The 18,019-nt window shown below is 30.1% G+C and overlaps 2 protein-coding genes across 2 annotated transcripts in view; one reads left to right on the top strand and one right to left on the bottom strand.

Annotated features, from left to right (window-relative positions):
- Positions 1–18,019, top strand: part of LOC145327636 (glutaminyl-peptide cyclotransferase-like) — a 526,230-nt gene that overhangs the window by 117,130 nt on the left and 391,081 nt on the right. The gene's annotated exons all lie outside the window — the stretch shown is intronic.
- Positions 1–18,019, bottom strand: part of LOC145327626 (uncharacterized) — a 189,105-nt gene that overhangs the window by 160,079 nt on the left and 11,007 nt on the right. Inside the window, exons 7-11 of the mRNA XM_080171167.1 lie at positions 8,717–8,769; positions 8,239–8,325; positions 7,762–7,846; positions 1,333–1,400; positions 1,040–1,237 (exon numbers count right to left, since the gene is read on the bottom strand). Coding sequence (XP_080027293.1) covers positions 1,040–1,237; positions 1,333–1,400; positions 7,762–7,846; positions 8,239–8,325; positions 8,717–8,769 — 491 coding nt within the window. The remainder of the gene's footprint in view (positions 1–1,039; positions 1,238–1,332; positions 1,401–7,761; positions 7,847–8,238; positions 8,326–8,716; positions 8,770–18,019) is intronic.

Here is an 18,019-nt window from a genome sequence, read left to right as displayed (position 1 = left end):
TGCAATACATTTTAATGTTAGATCTTAATTGAACATGTTTGAATACATTTTTAAAATTTGATTTTGGATTAATTTTTTATGAGTGTTGCCTAGATAGCCATAAATATCTCATTCCTAAATGTCCTATTTATCAAATCAGAATGTTTTAAGGAGCGAAGCTACTCTATAGTTTAAACTATTTTTCTGTCCGTCAATGTACAATAAACTAGAGCCTGATAAGACAATGGAAGTTAAATTGATATTCACCCCAGATGATGATAAACAACATTACCCCTAATAGTATAAACTAAACAATTAAAATTCAACAAAAGTACCCAAATTTTTGGGCAAACGAATGAGATACCGTGGGTAAGGATGCAATTTACTGTCCAATGTCCCCTCCCTGATATTGAATATTGATACTTGAATCATGTTTTTTTTTTAAAACTATAACAAGACTTAAATTGATGCGCTTCGTTTGCATACATATTGAGTCATTGACATCCTTGTTTATTTTCGCAAGCCCCCTGGATTAAAGCAATTTAAAAGCATTATGCTAAAAGCATTAAATAATTTGAGAATGGGATGTTACAAACATTAATTTTTAAACCCATAGAAAAATCTCATACAATGAAATTATATTTAATCCATGAAACACATAGCTTTGTTTTATTTATGACTAGCGGCTACTCCTCTAGGGGATTTTTAAAGGAACACATAGAGGGAGAAGGGTGGTTCTTCCACTTTTGATTTACTTTAAAAGAAAAGGCTTAAAATGTTTAGAGATTTTTAAAAGTTTTTTTTAAGATGGTGGTTGTTCTCTCTCCGAAAATAGTTTGAAACATCACCTAGACTTATGGAAAGCCGTATTGTAAAGGAGAACCATATCGGTTAACGAGATCCTTCGGAACACAAAGATATATATGTTGTTACTTTAATGTATGTATTAAACAAGATTAATAATGTCAATATGTAGCGCAACAATAGCAAACAAAATCAATTTGAATTAACAATACTGTACATTAATTAATGGTATATTTAGCAAATTAATAGCTCCTACCTGTTTACCATACAACGCTACCGGCGCGCCGCTATCTCCACCGCACCCTTCGCAGCCGCCTTCGGCCGCGCAGCGGTCAATGCGGTCGCATGACTGGGCAGCGTCAATGCCACCGCTACTGATGCACATGTGGGACGGATATTTTGTCCGTCCGTAGCATGTGTTGTTGTCAGTTAGCAAAACTGAACAGCTCTTGCACTAGAAAAAAGAAAAGAAATGTTACTAAGAATTTGTTTAAAGTAAAGAATATTAAATGCTCTAAAACTGCTTCAATCTTTTTTTATTATTTTTACCTGGGGCTGTTTAAAAGATTCGCTGGGCCAGGTTTTCTTCCTCACTGGCAAATCCAAAGTCTCTAATCCTAAAAAAATATGAAAATTTAAATTTACAAAACAAAATGAATTCTTTAAATGATTTTTAGAGGCGGCGTTCAAACCAAAATTAAGTTTAAAGTCTCTAAATGTTCTTATAATAAAAACAAATTTAAAATTTAAAGTGGCTAAAACCCTACCATAAAATTAGAAATAGAACAAAATATCTTTAAAATTGAGATTCAGTGTAGAACATTTTATCTTAAGAAAAACCACTTTACCTTCAACTCTTTCCCCAGTTTAAAATATCATCATTGAAAAGTGGATTTTTTTGGGTCCATTATTGTGCGATATTTTGATGTAATCGTTGTAAACAGAGCATTAATTGAATTATTAAAAAGAATATTATTCCATAATTAAATTCTATTTATCTTATGACACAATTGTTTATTATTTCGAATACATTATCGTTTCAGTGGAATAAAAATTTCCACGGCTTATTGTTTTAAAATAAATTGCAAAACACGTACACAAACTTTTAAACTTTTTGAATAGTGTGGATTCGCTTCCACATAATCATAAAAGCAGCAATTTAAAAAAAACTTATATTTTTCTTGATTCACTATTCATTAAAATGAATGTAGAACATACTTGGATATTATGACAGGGGAAAAATTGTCGAAATTTTAGTTGCTAACATGGAATTCTTTTTTGGTCAGTTCGTTTATCCAGTTGGAAGGAAGGAAATGGGTAAAGGAGGTTGAAGGGGAAAATTGTAATTCTAGCCTGCTGATTGTTTCACTTTATTAGAGAACATGAAAATCTGGTGTAAACTCCAAGTAATAATATATCCATTATCATTAAACACTTACTAATATCTATTTGTAATTGTGTCTTTTTTTAAATGAAACATTTACTATGAAAATTGCGCATGTGATTGCATTCGTTTTTTAATACATTCCACTTTCAATTTTAAAACTTTTGGGAAGGCCAAAAAAGTAAAGCCTCTATTCTGTTTTGTTAGGTAGCGTAAATTTGATAGTTTCTGTTAATACAACCAATAAGTGATGCTCGCAGCTGGCTAAAATCAGAAGTTGCTCTTCAGCCAATCAATTTTATTTGAAATTGCCGAAAATTAAATATTTTGTTGGATTAAAGTTGGAGTAAAACTTGTTTTTTGTGTAACTGAAAGGGAAGTGGATAAGAAGAAGAGCCAAAAGGGAAGGGGGTTGAGGGGAAATTTTTACTTAGAATTGTTTGTCAGAATCACATTCCCTTTTCCCTGGCTAAAATAGATATACCACCAAACTGTCCACTCCACTTCAAGCGGATGAACAAACTGAACAATAAATTAAGCAAACGGACAAAATTTTCCCCTGTCAATATATCCACACATACCATAAATCCTATGTGCTGTTTTTCTACTTATTGTTTTATCACCGCAACAAAATATGAATGTTTGGGTTTGTGAGTGGGTAGGGCTTTCTGTTACAAGAAGGTCCAATTAATGTTACTGGGATTTGCGGTTAAAATTTGATAATTACAAGGGGGCAGGTCAAATGTCTAGTGAAATAAAATGTATATGACTTGATATATTTTTCAGGGACCTCGCCACCTTTTATTTTATACATTCAGGGAGGTAGGGAACATTGATCTGTTTATTTCACTAGTCCCAAAAGTTTTATATTGGCTTAACATCATTAAGGACTTAGACTTTGGATTGGTTGGTCACTTTAATCACTAATTGTATTCTAAATAAGGGGTAGTTTTCTGTATCATAATCGGGATGTATATCAATTTATCCGCCATTGTCTTATTCCATTAGATCCCTGTATTCATCCCTGTTAATGAGGGGAATCAATAGTTCATTATTTTAATTCATAATTGCGTGTTTTTTCCGAAAGATCTCATAAATGGCTATAACGATAGTAAAGGGAGGAAAGTGCATTATTTGCATAGGGAATGTTTAAGGCTATATAGGGGGGTGGGGATGGGGTGTTAATACACCACCCCCTCTTTCACCCCAAAAATGAATGACAGTGGAGGAGAGCTAATTGAATTAAAAAGCTCATCTACTCTTTGAATACAATTTAATTATGTCTCGGCAATTTTTTGTTTTAATTTTAACACAGACTTAAATGCTGAAAATCATTCTGAATTAAAAATTCAAATAATCAAATACAGGATAAAAAAATATATGTTTTAATACATTAGAAAAAAAAAGTAAAAATAGTAGAGGGGGCAGGGGTTAAATAACTGTATGTCCATGGGGTGTGAACCATGTGCCGACTTCCAATTGGGTCTTTGAATAACAGCCAATAGTGTTGGAAATATTAACACAGTCAAGTTGATACGAAAGAGCAGATAACACTTTGCTAGAAGACATCTCTATTAATATATTTATTTATAGTAATATTCTAAAAGTTTTTCTCGTATTCATTCGAATCCTGTGGATAGGAACCGGTTCTCATCCATACGAAAAAACTATTTCTAGCATCGTATTATTTCCAGCTTTCTACGAATATAAAAATGTACAATTATAAGATTAAAACCAGTTTTTTTAGCCCCGAGGTGCCGAAGGCACGGGCTATATCCGCGGAAAGCTGTATATAATACGATGAAAGAAATAACTATTCTGAACTTGTATTTTAAGTAAAATTGTCTCTTATTTGTAATTATTTCTTATTCTAATTTCTATTTCTAAATTAGAATATGATTAGCTAGGAGTGGGTTTAAAGGAATACAAAATAGAAGGCGAAGGTTAGAAAAGTAATGAAATGATAGATAGATAGGTACATAGAAAGATAGATTGATCTATAGATATTTAGATAGAAAGGTAGATAGATAGAAAAAGATACATACAGATACTCCAAATTTGATCAGAACAACAGTATCACGATGATCATGTAGAATAAAGAAGACTAGCTATCAGGTAGGGAGGGGACATTGGGCTGTTTATTGTCCCCAAAGTTGTATAATAATCTTATTCATTGGCGAATAACTTTGGGGACAATAATTGAATTTTTTTAGTGTAATCTACAGGGGTAATATTGTGAATCATATTAATGAATCGGCCAGTGTCTTATCCCTGTAGATCCCTGTTATCTAAAGACTAGCCCATATATAATTTTCTGGACACTTTAAACCCAAAATTATGCAAGAATTTTTACATGGTTCTATAAACACAAATATACTCTCATAACAGCAAGTAATGACATCAAAAAGACTGTAAGTGTATTGTTACACTATAGTTAAAATTAGTTGTAGGAATGTTTTTCTTTCGATATCAATCATTCATTCATATCGTATTATTAATTTCAGTGAATAGAGGGAAAATTAAATTGCATTAACCTATATCTCGGCTAAAATTATTTATCATGTTGATTAATTAGATTATTTTCAGTAAATTCTTTTGTGAGATAGGTCCGATATTTGGGAAGAGTCTTTGCAATGATTGACTAAACATAGAAGAATGACATAAGGAAGTTGACACTATAGAGGGAGAGAGAGAGAGAAAGAGAAAGAGAGATGAAGTAGCGAAAGATAGATTGACGCTTTTAGCGAAAAGCTAAATGTTGCGTTACAGAAGGAGGGACAGACAGACAGACACATTGATTTAGAGAGTAGATTTATTTGTTATCCAAAAATATTTAATTTAAACTTCAATATTTGTGTCTCCTTTTTTCTTAACCCACCCATAATCCAAAATTGCTTAATATATTGTTTTATATTCAGCTGATTATCATACAAAAAACGGCCATTATTCAAAATATCGAGATTATTCCATAATCAAAAAAAATTTCAGTCAACCAGCAGATGATGTACAAATAAACCAATCCACGCAAAGCAGTAAGAAAACTACTGAAAATGTTTGAAAATACTTAATACACACATTTTAAGACTTGATCACAGAGATACCTTGGTCATTACATTGTGTCTAAAAGTTCTAGGAATCACAAAAAATTGTCGTCAATTCAGGTTGCTAACATGGACATCACTCACTGGTCAGTTCGTTTATTTAGTAGAAGGGGAGGGGGTGGTGTAAAAGGGGGGATGAAGGGTTCGTTATTTTAGCCAGCTACAATTTTCACTTTATGATAAACTGGTGTAAGATCAAAGTAAAAATAAATCTATTGCAGTTGACCTATCCTTGTATAACCTAAAAAGGTGTAAATGGCCTCGCCTAATGAAATAAATCATATCGTAATTTATACCACTCTACAGTTTTGAGCAGTGATGTGTTTTCTCAAGAAAAAAATTATTTAGTAATTATATTAACATTATCAAACATTTTTATTGTAAACAAAAAAGCTGTAAAAAAAAACATAATGTGATATTTTGACCGTATTCTTATATAGAAATTATTATAGTAGTAACGTTGAAAGTTTTTATATTTGGAGAAAGCTTTTCCCTAGTCTTAGTTTCTGATACTTTGTTCATTGAATTATAATTAGCTGGTCAGTGTTATACATTTTAAATAGATATAAAATATAGGTGGTTATTATGACAGGGGAAAAAATTTCGTCATATTAGGTTGCTAACATGGAACTCATTTATTGGTCAGTTCGTTCATCCAGTAGGAGGAAAGAGGATAGGGCAGAGGGGATGAGTGGAGATTAACTTTATTTTAACCCGCTGCGAGTTTCACTTTATTAAGGTGCTTGAAAATATGGTGTAACATCCAAGAAATATTATATCCATTATTTCTTAGAATCCACAAAGAAGCAAAATTATTGCTCTTTGCTAAAGTAGCATAATGTCTATCTTTGTGTATTTATAGCTTTTAAAGACACTTTGGATTAGTATAAGGAAGCTTAAAATCTATTTTTGAAGAAGAGAATTTTTACTTTTGAAATGAGTGGAACATTGTAAAAACATAAAATAAAAAGTATGTATGAAACAATGATAAGGAGTGGGAGTAAGAAAAGTAGGTTGGTCTATATTTAATTTGCTGTTAATGCTGAAGCTTTTTATAGTTCCCATAAAAAATGACATCATACTGGCCAACCAATTAAAATGTATACTGGCCTGCCATTTGTAATTTAGTCTGTGTTTTGGCTTATCATTGGTAATTTGTATGGTATGACGTCATTTTTTATAGGCACTGTAAAGAGTTTCGTTAATGCTCACACAATAAGTGTTTTAAAAGCGCTAAAAATCGTTTTAAACTTTATAATTCAAAAGCGAGAGTAAATAAGGTACACAAAGCCATTTTATAGCAGGGCAATAAAAACTCGTCTGAAGGTCTGTATGTCCGTCTGTCTGTCTGTATCTCTGTCTGGTCGTAATTGTATGATAAAAGAATGAGATATGTGAGAAAAAATTCAAGATAGTGGATTTTTTAGGCTTGGTCAATCTAGACGTTTAAAAAAAAGCGAATCTACTTTACACTTAGAATTTATAATCAAGATATATATCTGTCATGGCTAAACGTCCAGGAAAATTAATACAAAAAACAGTACAGAAAAAGTTATGCTTGAATTCATCGAAGCTTTCTCAAAAATAACCAAGTAAAAATTATGAGGCACATGTTTTATATTTATTAGAGGAAAACGTAAGTATGTTAATATTTTCTCAACTGATCTATCTCTAAATAAACACCACCCATCTTGAAATCATAGCCTTAGACGATTCCAAAAAATATTTGATACCAGTTTTGTTACAGTAAAGTAACAGGCTATAAAAGACTTTAATCTTGATGTTATTCTTTAAATTTTAATTATCTTAAATTCAATTTCATTCAAAGCATGAGTAAGAGTAGTTTTTTAGCCACTCGAACATTTTTTGATTGGTAATAAAGTGTTTTTTTACAGATTTTTATCATGAAAACTTAACAATTTTTGTACATATATGATATCTAATAGACAAATATATATTCAAGGGGCTACTTCTTTGATATCATATAGATAAGACTTTATTTTGATGTTGTAAACTGGCAAATACAAATGCAGGATTGGGGATACGCGAAGCGCCCATGAATATTTCACATCCCTTATGGTATTGGAGTATTAAATCATTTTTAAAATCTAACCATGATAAATTCTATTGAAATCCTGCAGTACTATATATTCTACAGTTTTATATTGCCTCTAGTGACGTACACAGGGTTTTTAGAGGTTAAAAACTTTCAGGAGGGGGGAGTGCAGGTAGAATATGAAGGAAGGCTTTTCAATTTAAATTCCTAAGGGGGGGGGGGTTGACATCTCCTACATTACCCTTCCACATACACAAAGATGGTTGTGTCGATATTAACCTATTTCTGTTGCTAACCGAGGAACCGATATGGCTTTCCTTTACAATAAAGCTCCTTGTAGATCAAGGTAAGGTTTTTTACTATTTTGGGGGAGGGTATCTTCACCCTTCCGATAAAAGATGCCCCCACCCCTCCTAAAAAAACAGGGAAAATCTTACCTGATAGCGCATGTTGTATACTATCGAAATGTATGGAGTGTCGAGTGTAAACTGACTGAATATTACTTTTCTTTTTCACTCTCATCTGAAATATAAAAAAAAAATAATAAATGAAAACATAATTTCAAAGATTAATAAGCCAATCCAAAATACTGAGCAATTATTGCTTGAATCACTTCTATGATTGAAAACTAAAATTGAAATTTACCTTCATGTCTTAGAATAGTATAATTGTATTAAACTTGGCACTTGAGGTGGTGTGGGGTTGAATTCAATCCCTCCCATTATTTTTTTGTTTATAAAACTTGTTATAAACCTTTCCAGGACCTATGGCAAGCAACATATTAAAGGAGAATCATATCGGTTCAGTGGTTAAAGGTAATAATATAAGTATATAAATCCATTTGACATTTAAAATGGAAACACAAAAGTTTATTTTGGGAAAGATTTATATATCTGCTATTAACCTATCCTTACCTCTACTTCATTGAAGCTTGGACTTGGCTTGACCCCTGGTGTTACACCATATTCCTGACAACTACTCCCTCGAGAGGTTACGCTTTCCTGAATAGTTGAAACATTACATTTTTTCTACAGGAATGCTACTCGATTGATACGTTTATGTCTTTCTTAATACATTTAGTATCAAAATTTTATTACTGTATTATATTACTAGCGGCTTCACCCCTAGCCTCTAGGGGCTTTGCCCCAGAAAGTGATAAAAAATTAAGGTGAAATTCGTAAAAGGACCAGGGACATCTTCAGAAGAAAAAAAAGGACCACCACAGGACCGATAGGTATATACTCTGAAGAGTAGAATCCAATCGGTTCAGTGGTTACCGAGATCTTAAGCTTCAGACGGAAGGACGGACGGACGGACAAACAGACAAACAGACAAACATCAAGCAACTTTGTATTATAGATACTATTTTCTTTAAAATTATAAAATTATCACCTTCTTCTTGTTTTTAGAGTTTGATTTTGATTGGCTTTTTTGCTCTCTCTTTCCTGAAAGAAAAACACAACATTATTTGGATGAAATTCATAGAGTAGCTTTGCTAAATTACTTTTATCATAAAAGCATATTTTTATAGAATATAAAATGTATAAATATGCAGTTTAAGGTTTAAAAAACCTACATTTCTGAATGATTTATAGGTGACTTAAGTGGTATATAAAGTGCATGTATTTGGTTAGAAATGTGACCTTTCTCACAATGGATTTATTTTTTCTTGGATCTTTCACCAGATTATCTTGTACTCTAATAAAGTTTAACTTGTTGCTGGCTAAAATAACGACCCCCTGCCCCATACACCTCATCCCTTCCCCTAATACTGGATAAACGAACTGACCAATAGATGACAGGAGAAATAGCAACCTAAATTTACGACAAGTTTTCCCCTGTCATAATATCCACATATATTCTATATTCATTTTTCTCACAAACAAGTATTGGCCACTTTAAGAAATTTATTCATTTTACATCTGATTTTCTATCATTCAAACTAGTTACTCTTTTCTTAAATTTTATTTTTCTTCACATGATATACCCCTTTAGACATTTCACATTAAATAAATATACCTTTGAATGTTTTCATCCTTTTTTGTGTTTAACCTACCAATTTGTGGTATATATGGTAACGTGGTTGAAGTTTTTTATCCCCAAACCCTTAACCTTGCCTAATTTTTTACTAGTTATTCTTAATAAAGTTTATTATAAAAACTTCAAAAATGCTTTTGATAAACATCTATAAATCTTTTATAACTTTTTGTAAAAGTATTTTAGAAAAAACTAGAAAATTTATCGGTACCTATTTATTTGGCTATTATAAGACTTTAAATTAAAACCCCTGTTTTTATATCTAAACTTAAAAACAAGGATCTCAAAGTCAAAATCCATAAAAGCTGAGCTAAGATTTCCTCACCGTCAGACATAGATTATCAACACATAAAATATTCAACATTATGTAGAAGTCTGAATAAAATATAAACGATTAATAACATTAAGTATGTATCATAAGGCCCAATAAATCATTAAAAGTCAAATTTCGTATTACAGCCTATCAATAAGGATATTTATAAAGATTTTCTGTCCTATCTGTTTAATATGTTCTCTTCAATTAACTGATTAAAGAGTAGCTGCGGTACTGAAACCTCTTAAATGTTGTAAGTTAGTTCAGACCCAATTTTTCATTCATTTTGTAATAAATTAGTTTTTCTTGGTGGTCCGATGTATTATGTTTTTTTAATAAAAAAATTAAATATACACATATACAAATATTCATGATTAATGGGGGATTGCATTGGCCAATATAAAGGTACATTATACTTATGAGACTTTAATGTTCTTCAGACAAAGGTCGTGCAAAAAATAAATATTTTATATCCAAAATTTTGCAAAAAAATGTGTGATTATTCATGAATTGAAAACATGTTGTTTGAGTTATAAATGTGTTGAAATAAAATAGCGGAAATCCACCACGGATTTTGATAATTTTTAGAGAAAAAAAATTGTATTAGTTAATTATCTCATCGTATTATAGATAGCTTTCCGCAGAAAATAAAATGATTAATTGCATTCTTTTAACTTCAGTATTCGTGGAAAATTGTCAGTAATACGATGCTAATACATGACTTTTTACTGAAATTTAATTTTACCAAAACAAAATAAACAAAAGTTTCAATATTAGAATTTTTATATTTCCTTTGATTCATGAGCTATATTTGTATTATCAAACATTGCTTTTTAAGATAAAATAAAAACTGTTAGGTATTGAAGCAAATTTTCTTCTAGCTCCAATAAATTTTAACACTGTTTATCACTGTTCATTTTAGCAGTTTTTGATATATTGGGGTCAAAAGTCTGTCTATAATTTAACACCTACGCGTTAGAAACATTCAAATAAAACAAGAATATAGGGATAAAACAATAATGGATAAAATAATCAGGGCTCGGCATCCGCGTGTCATACCCCTGTAAGCCCCAGGGAAATCAACGTTTTACAATTTTAAAAACAGCTGGATGTCTAAACCTGACCCAATTCAAAGCATCCAACGAGATTTAAATTTGCGGCTTAGTCACAGCTGACGCGCGTCTGCTAAGCCCTAAAAATAATCTTTTTTCTTAGGGCAGCCAGAAATTGTCAGGGGAAATATTCAGAAGAATTTTAAATTGTCTTTCACCGCATCCCTATTATATACAAAGAATTTTCGCACTTTTAAAACTTTTTTAAGGGATGAAGGAAGGATTCATTTGAAGACAAAATATTTTCTTCTTTATCGTATACACTTTATAAAAAAGTAACTTTATGTCTATCAGTGTGCTTGATCAATATGGTTTTTCTTTATTGTGAAACTTTCTTCTAATTTTTCTTTTTTTAACTAAAATTAAAATTGAAGGGTCGACACCCTGCCCCTTCCCCCTCCCCCCTTCATTTAAGTGTCACTAAGCCTCAAGTACAAAATAAGAATATTTCTTACTATCAATGTTATTTATTTTAATACAATCAAATTCCTTATTTAAAAACATACACACTCCTTAAAGATGTTTCAAAATATTAAACATAGGTTCCCAGTTATAATGTTTAATGTTGTCTATAATGTAAACGTGAATATCAGTAAAATTAACTCCTGTTTCGACAATATTAGCTATAAAATAAACCACCTATTACATAAATATCTGTAGATACTTTCTTTGTTTTTAAATATGTTTTCCCCCCACCCACTATGTGCTCATTTTTTGCTGTAATCCTTTAAGTTTTAAATTACAATTTTGTATTCTTCAAGGTTCAAAGTAGCATGTCCAGGGACTAAGGGAAAGAGGCATGGTAGAAAATAACTTTAGATTAAAAAATACTAAATTTTTTGGTCAGATCATCTCTGATAAGCTGGATGACAAAACTATGAAGGACCTGATCTACTATAAAAAAAAAACAATTTACATACTTGATTTGCAGCAGGTTTTGAGCTAGTTTTTTTCTGAGAAAGTTTAACTAAAAAATGAAACTTAAATAATTTATAATGACTCATCCCTTTTCCCTGAAGTGAAAAAAGCAAACATTTGAAAGTGTATATTTGAATGTTATCACACCAAGGTTAATTATAGGAAAGGTTCGCAAACAGAAAATGCGCAAGCATCAAAATTTAAAAATCTGCCGTTTTAAAATGACATTGCTTTTATTTTGTTTCTAAGATAAAAAATATTTACAGTTTATAGAGAGGCTTCATATAGGTTCCATGATGGTTTTGACTATGTTTTTACTTCTGTCTATCCATTCGAATAGAGTTTCAAGTTTATAAACACGATCTGTCATTCTCTAGCTTAAAAACTTGCTTAATTTATGATTAACAGTGTCCAAACTTTTAAGCTAGTAGAAATTTAAGTTCTTTTTTATTAGTATCGCTTTGAAGATACCTTAATCTATAGTTCATTGTCTTATCCCTTAAGATCCCTGTTTTAAATTACACAAAATATTGCGCCTATTATCAATGTGTTTAAAATGCTCCTGTAAATGAAAAACCTTGAATTTGAATTAAATTGAAGATCTTAGAATGAATATACTGATAGAAAACATGAAGTTTAATTTTTCATAGAAAGAACGATGTCTTTATATTCCACCGTTTATGTCGCCAAGTCATGGTGTAATAGTTACCATCCCATTGTATTACAGACAGTTTTCAAAAGATAGTAAATGAATAAATATAAGATCAATTCCAGGTTTGTTGGCCTTAAAAGGTCGAAGGCCTGGGCCAACAAAATAGGGATTGTTTTTTTTATAATTTTTATCTTATTATTCGTGGAAAAATACTCTATAATACGGTAATATGATAAACGGTTTTACATTATGGCTCAGAGCCAGTTCTAATCCAGCGAAAATTAACCGGTTTTGAAGCCATACTTGGAAAACTGTTAACTATAGAAGAATAAATTGACATAAAAATCAACTATTTATGTAAATTTATTTGTTGATACAATAACAGCAACTCTTTTTTTGACTTACAATTCTTATTTTTATTATTTAAATTTATTAAAATTAAAACAGTGTTATAAAAGTAAGCAATTAGCATTATTTTAATAATTCTTTATTATCGTGCTTGCAGTAGCTAAATTAAAAAGATTTTTTTAAAATTTTAATTTCAAATCTAGCCAATCTACTGTTCAATAATGTTCAAAATGAAATACATTTCGAGAAGAGTATCTTTCTTTTCTGCTGATAACATTTATAGCACACTTATATATAATAACAAACAAAAATTTAAGGTATTTTGTCTCAATGTATATCATTTAATAAAAACAGTAAAAATTAACTGTTTTAAATAATAAAATAATCTTTATAAGTTGGTTCGGTTTTCACTGATTTTGTCATTCTTGTTTTTGTAATTGTTAATTGTATAAACTCAGAATGACCATAATTCTTAGAAGCGAAGCTTTTCTTTATTTAGTAAGTATCCGTCCGTCCGTTAGTTGAAATGTTAACGTTGTCTAAAGTTCCTATGGCAATGAGATATAAATTTGATTTTCTAAATGATGATTCCTACGATTATTAGACACGATACTATATACTTGAAAATATAAGTATTCAGACTTCACTTCAACTCTATGATAAATATTTGTTTATTATATTGATAGAGCCTCGTTTTAATGGATGTTGTCATCCTTGTTGTAATATAAAGATAAAGCACAGAGGGATAGAAGATTATTATCAAGTAAAAACAATTATCATAAAATCTTTTAATGTTGATTTTTATTACTTTTTCTTCAAAGGATTAATTCTTATCCTTTATAAGCTACTCTATAAGACTATTGTTAGTATTATAATTTTTCTTAAATTTGTGCCTAGCCGTCCTGTTAATCATCTTTTTATTACATTTAAATGTGAAATCAAATATAACTTAAAAGCACAATATTCATTAAATAGATATTATTAAAAGATTGAAATAAATATGACTATTTTAAATTTTTATATTTGCTACCTATGAAAAGATGTACGGTCTTGATAATGATGAAAAGTTTTGCTTTTAAAAAAGCTGTTTGTTTTCAAGAAGTCCATGGCAAATTTTAATATAAACACAGATAATAAACAACAAGCCCGAAACAGGGATTTAAATTCTGTTTTTTAAAAATCCGTATTTTAATCTAACTGCTATCAAAAATTACTTTAAGTATAATAACTAATCTATTTTACTTAATTGTTATTTTATTGATCAAACATAATATGCTAATCAAAAACTTACTTGTCCTAGTTTTTAAGAATTGTTTCTCAGTTTTTAATTTTACATCAATCCAATCCCTATCTTAGAATTAAAAGAAGAGGATTAAAAACAAACAGTAGGGGAGATCAAATAACTTTTTGCTAGGATGATCAAAGAATAAATACTGACGATAATTAGCCATTGTATAAAATTCAACATTGACCATACTCAAAGCCCATAATTTTTAGTTTTGCATCAATTCTCTAATACAATTTATCTATATTTCCTTTATCATTGATATATATTCCAGACTAACAATAGTAAAAGATGATAATTTTCAAAACCAAACTATAACTAGAGTGTGTAAGTATTTTCTTTAATTTATTATGCTGACCATAATTAATGGCATTTAAGTAGCTACTCTTCAATGTGGAATGTAGTTGTTTGGCTGTTGCTTTGCCAAATTTGGAAATTATTGTTCTAGTTAGATTGAAATTCTTCAAAGGCTATTTTACAATCCATGAAACTTCATACAATAAAACTTGACTTTGTGAACTTTTTGACTTCAAAATGCTAATAATTCCTTTTTCAATAGTTTGAATTTGTGTAAAATTGTAAATAACCCAAAATTAACAAACATAATTACATATTAGCAAAAAAGGAAGTGGTCATTATAATTGAACATGTATGGAAGCTTAAAAAGTGCCAAAGTTCAAGCAAATTCTATTGAAGCCACTAAATTCACGTGATTTTTTTTCTAAAATTGCTAAACTGAAAAACATTTGCCAAATGCCTATTTAATAATATTACGGTGAGAAATAATAATATAAAAGCAGCAAGATGCCGTATATATGTAAATAATACACATAGTTGGTAGACACTTGTTCATGATTATGATGTTAAAATTCTTTGGCATTTTCAATTCAAGTTGAGAAAAGTTGGTGCCTACTAATTTGCATAATTCATCTTTAAACATTTGAACATCAAGTTCAAGTAACATGTTACCCCCCTAAAAAAATGTTAGGTAAGTTTGGACAAAGCAGGATGTTTGATAAATAAACTTACACTTTTTATTTTTTTCTTTGATATCAGATAACTCCAAATTAACATAAAATTTCTTAAAAGACAAAAAAATTGCAAAAGCTCACAGTTTCTTAACAATTAATGAATAGTTATAGAGAAGCTATTCTCAAATATAACCAAGACGAATTTAACTCCATTAGTTGTCTTGGACCCAACATCTTAAAAACATGATATTTGTATGGAAGGCACCCTTATGCCCCCTACTGTGAAAAGTTGTAGCAAGGGGGGATGAGGTAGGATATTTTGGGGAGAGTTGAGTGAGAAAGGTCGTCAAAAATGTCTTATTGTACATCATATTACATAGCAAGACAAGGTCGGGGCGTGTTGCGTAGTTTTTTTTCTCAACAAATTGAAATATAAAAATTTCCTATAAAAATCAATTTTGAAATGATGATTTAGCGATATAGTAATCAAAAACGCCCTATTATAAACATATTGATATATCATCCAGGGAAACAAGTATAGGTCTAAGTTTATTTAATCTGTAGTTAGAATTATAAATGACATTTTAATTTGAATTTATGTTGAAATTATTGGTGAAGATTTACATACCTGTCGTTCATTCTCTTTACTTTATATAACAATCGCGGATGCGCACCTAGAAGCCTCTAGGGACACTTAAGATGGGAGGGGAAAAGTCAGATTTAAAAAAGTTTGAAATTTTTATCCTTTTTTTGGTCGGGGGTCATTTTATTGGGAGGGTGGAGATACCCTACACCAAAATAGTTAAAAAAAACATTCCCTGAAGCTTCCTTGAAGCTTGTTAAGGAGAATAGCGGTTAGCGAGATCCTTCGCTACAGACCAAAAAGCTTACTACTTTATATAATAGGATTTTCTTTTCAAGTTATTTTGTTTTGGATTAGAGAGGTTGGGGGGGGGGGGGGCTGTATCCCCAACTCTCTTAGATACGCCCTTGAATAATATTATTTGTAAAAAAATTTGGTTATGCATGATGCTCAAATATTAAGATGGAAAAATTCTTTTTATGGAAGGTTAAGGGCAAGCAGTTATATTCTGAAAAACAGACATTGACTTTTTGGTGGGTATGGCCTTAAAATTCTGCTAAAACAAGTTTTGTTGGTTGTATTCTCTTTATAAAAGTGTGGAAACCAGAAAAAATAAGAATAATAAGAAAACCTTTAGGGATGGAGTCCATTAACCCAACAAAAATCTTAGGTTTTTGCTTTTTAATGTATTATATTATTTAGAGAAACTTAAATATCAAAATTATGTTATTTACATAGCCATATTTCTTATAAATGTCATATACACAGATAGGAAATAATATTCTTTTTATATAAATGGTTAAGTAAATATTTCAAACTTTATAATTCATATATTAACCATTTCAAGAAAACATTTTTTCACCAAAAAGTCGTTAATATTTTGCAAAAAATACAAAATTTACATGATTAATTGGCTTAAACAAATTCTTAGCTGTTTGCTTTTAAATTATTAAGTCACGAAAATTTAGGCAATTTGTCATCTGAAGTTTTTTAACAAAACTTTTTTATGAAAACATTTTACCATTATTTTCTTAGGATTTTTTAAAACTTATTCAAAGGATGTTAGTTATTTTTTATTAAAATCATGTTTTAAAGAACATGTTTTTTTTGTGCTTGCTTACAAATGGTCTTTCAGTCCTTTTGAGTTAACTCTAAAAAAGTTGGTCAACATTCTTTTAAAACCTTAGATTAATAGGCAACATTTTAAAGATTTTAATAACAGTTACTTAAATATCAAAGAATATCTAAAGATTTTTTTACCTGTGTTAGAAAGACAGACACAACATTTATATAAGGATAAAAAAAACCTATGTAACTGAAACCAAAATTTATTGATATCTAGGGCTTATCCATTTATATTTTTAAATAATTTTTGCAGTGCAAGTTCATGACAATGGACAATTTTTTAGCAAACATTCATTTTTAGCCCTTTCTATGCAAATTTAATTCATAGAATGTTAAATCATTTTTTCCTTTCTTTAAATTATGCTTAAACATGCCTTAATGGATTTTTTCATCTTTTTATTAGTAATTTAAAAACAGGACTTGTTGCTTAAATTAATATTTTAAATATACATTTATTTTTAGTATACAAATCCTTATCATTATTCAGGCAAATAAATATTATTCAGTCAGTCCTGATCTACTATTATTTTTACTAAAGCTAGCCCTGCCCTTCTTTATTAGGTAGCTGTGCATAATGTTAGTTATTCTGTTGGCAAATTGATCAGATTACCCATTAAGATATCGTTCAACCCAAACATTATTGGGGGGCTTCTACAGAAGTGCAAAATTTCTATATTACTTCAAGTTTGCCATCTTATTTAGCCTTATAGTTATTGGCGTTTAAGGGTGAAGTTTAAGGGGCATCTACCTCCTTAAAAAAACCTTTGGAATCCCTCATTTTTACCCCCATAAAAAAGCTTAAACATATCTGCTTAGAGTTCTAATTATTTTCTTTAGAGTTCATTCTAATTTATTTTTTTGTAACTGTCTTTAAATTTCATTTTTAAAATGTTAAAAATCCAATAGACATAGAGGATTTTTGCCATTGTACTTTCTAAACCTGCATACATTCTCAATCTACTGAGTCATCAAATGCATCGAAAAGATTGATTTGTAAGACGTGATCGTCCTTGTATTTTTTAATTGCCAGCAATTATGTAGCTGGGCGAACATTATGATATTCTAGCATCGTTAATAAAACGGCAGGATGTCTTATATAATGGGACATATGATAATTATGCTTAAATTCAATTTGAAAAGGGCAATACACAGCTTTTGTTGATTTCAAGGGTTAACACGCCCCCGAAGACAAGAATTTGGTAATGACTGCCTTCTCTTATTTCTATTCTTTCAAGACTCACTCGCTCCCCCTGGTAAATTTCTGGGCACGCCATTCTAAGGAATAACATAACCAAAATAGACATATTTTTTTATTTTGCCTTTTTATTTATGAATCCATATCTATTTCCAA

The sequence above is a fragment of the Acartia tonsa genome, chromosome 9 (genome assembly GCF_053477335.1).
Source record: "Acartia tonsa isolate MP-2025a chromosome 9, ASM5347733v1, whole genome shotgun sequence".
In the NCBI taxonomy this organism is placed as follows: domain Eukaryota; kingdom Metazoa; phylum Arthropoda; class Copepoda; order Calanoida; family Acartiidae; genus Acartia; species Acartia tonsa.
This window is presented reverse-complemented; position numbering and strand designations above follow the sequence as displayed.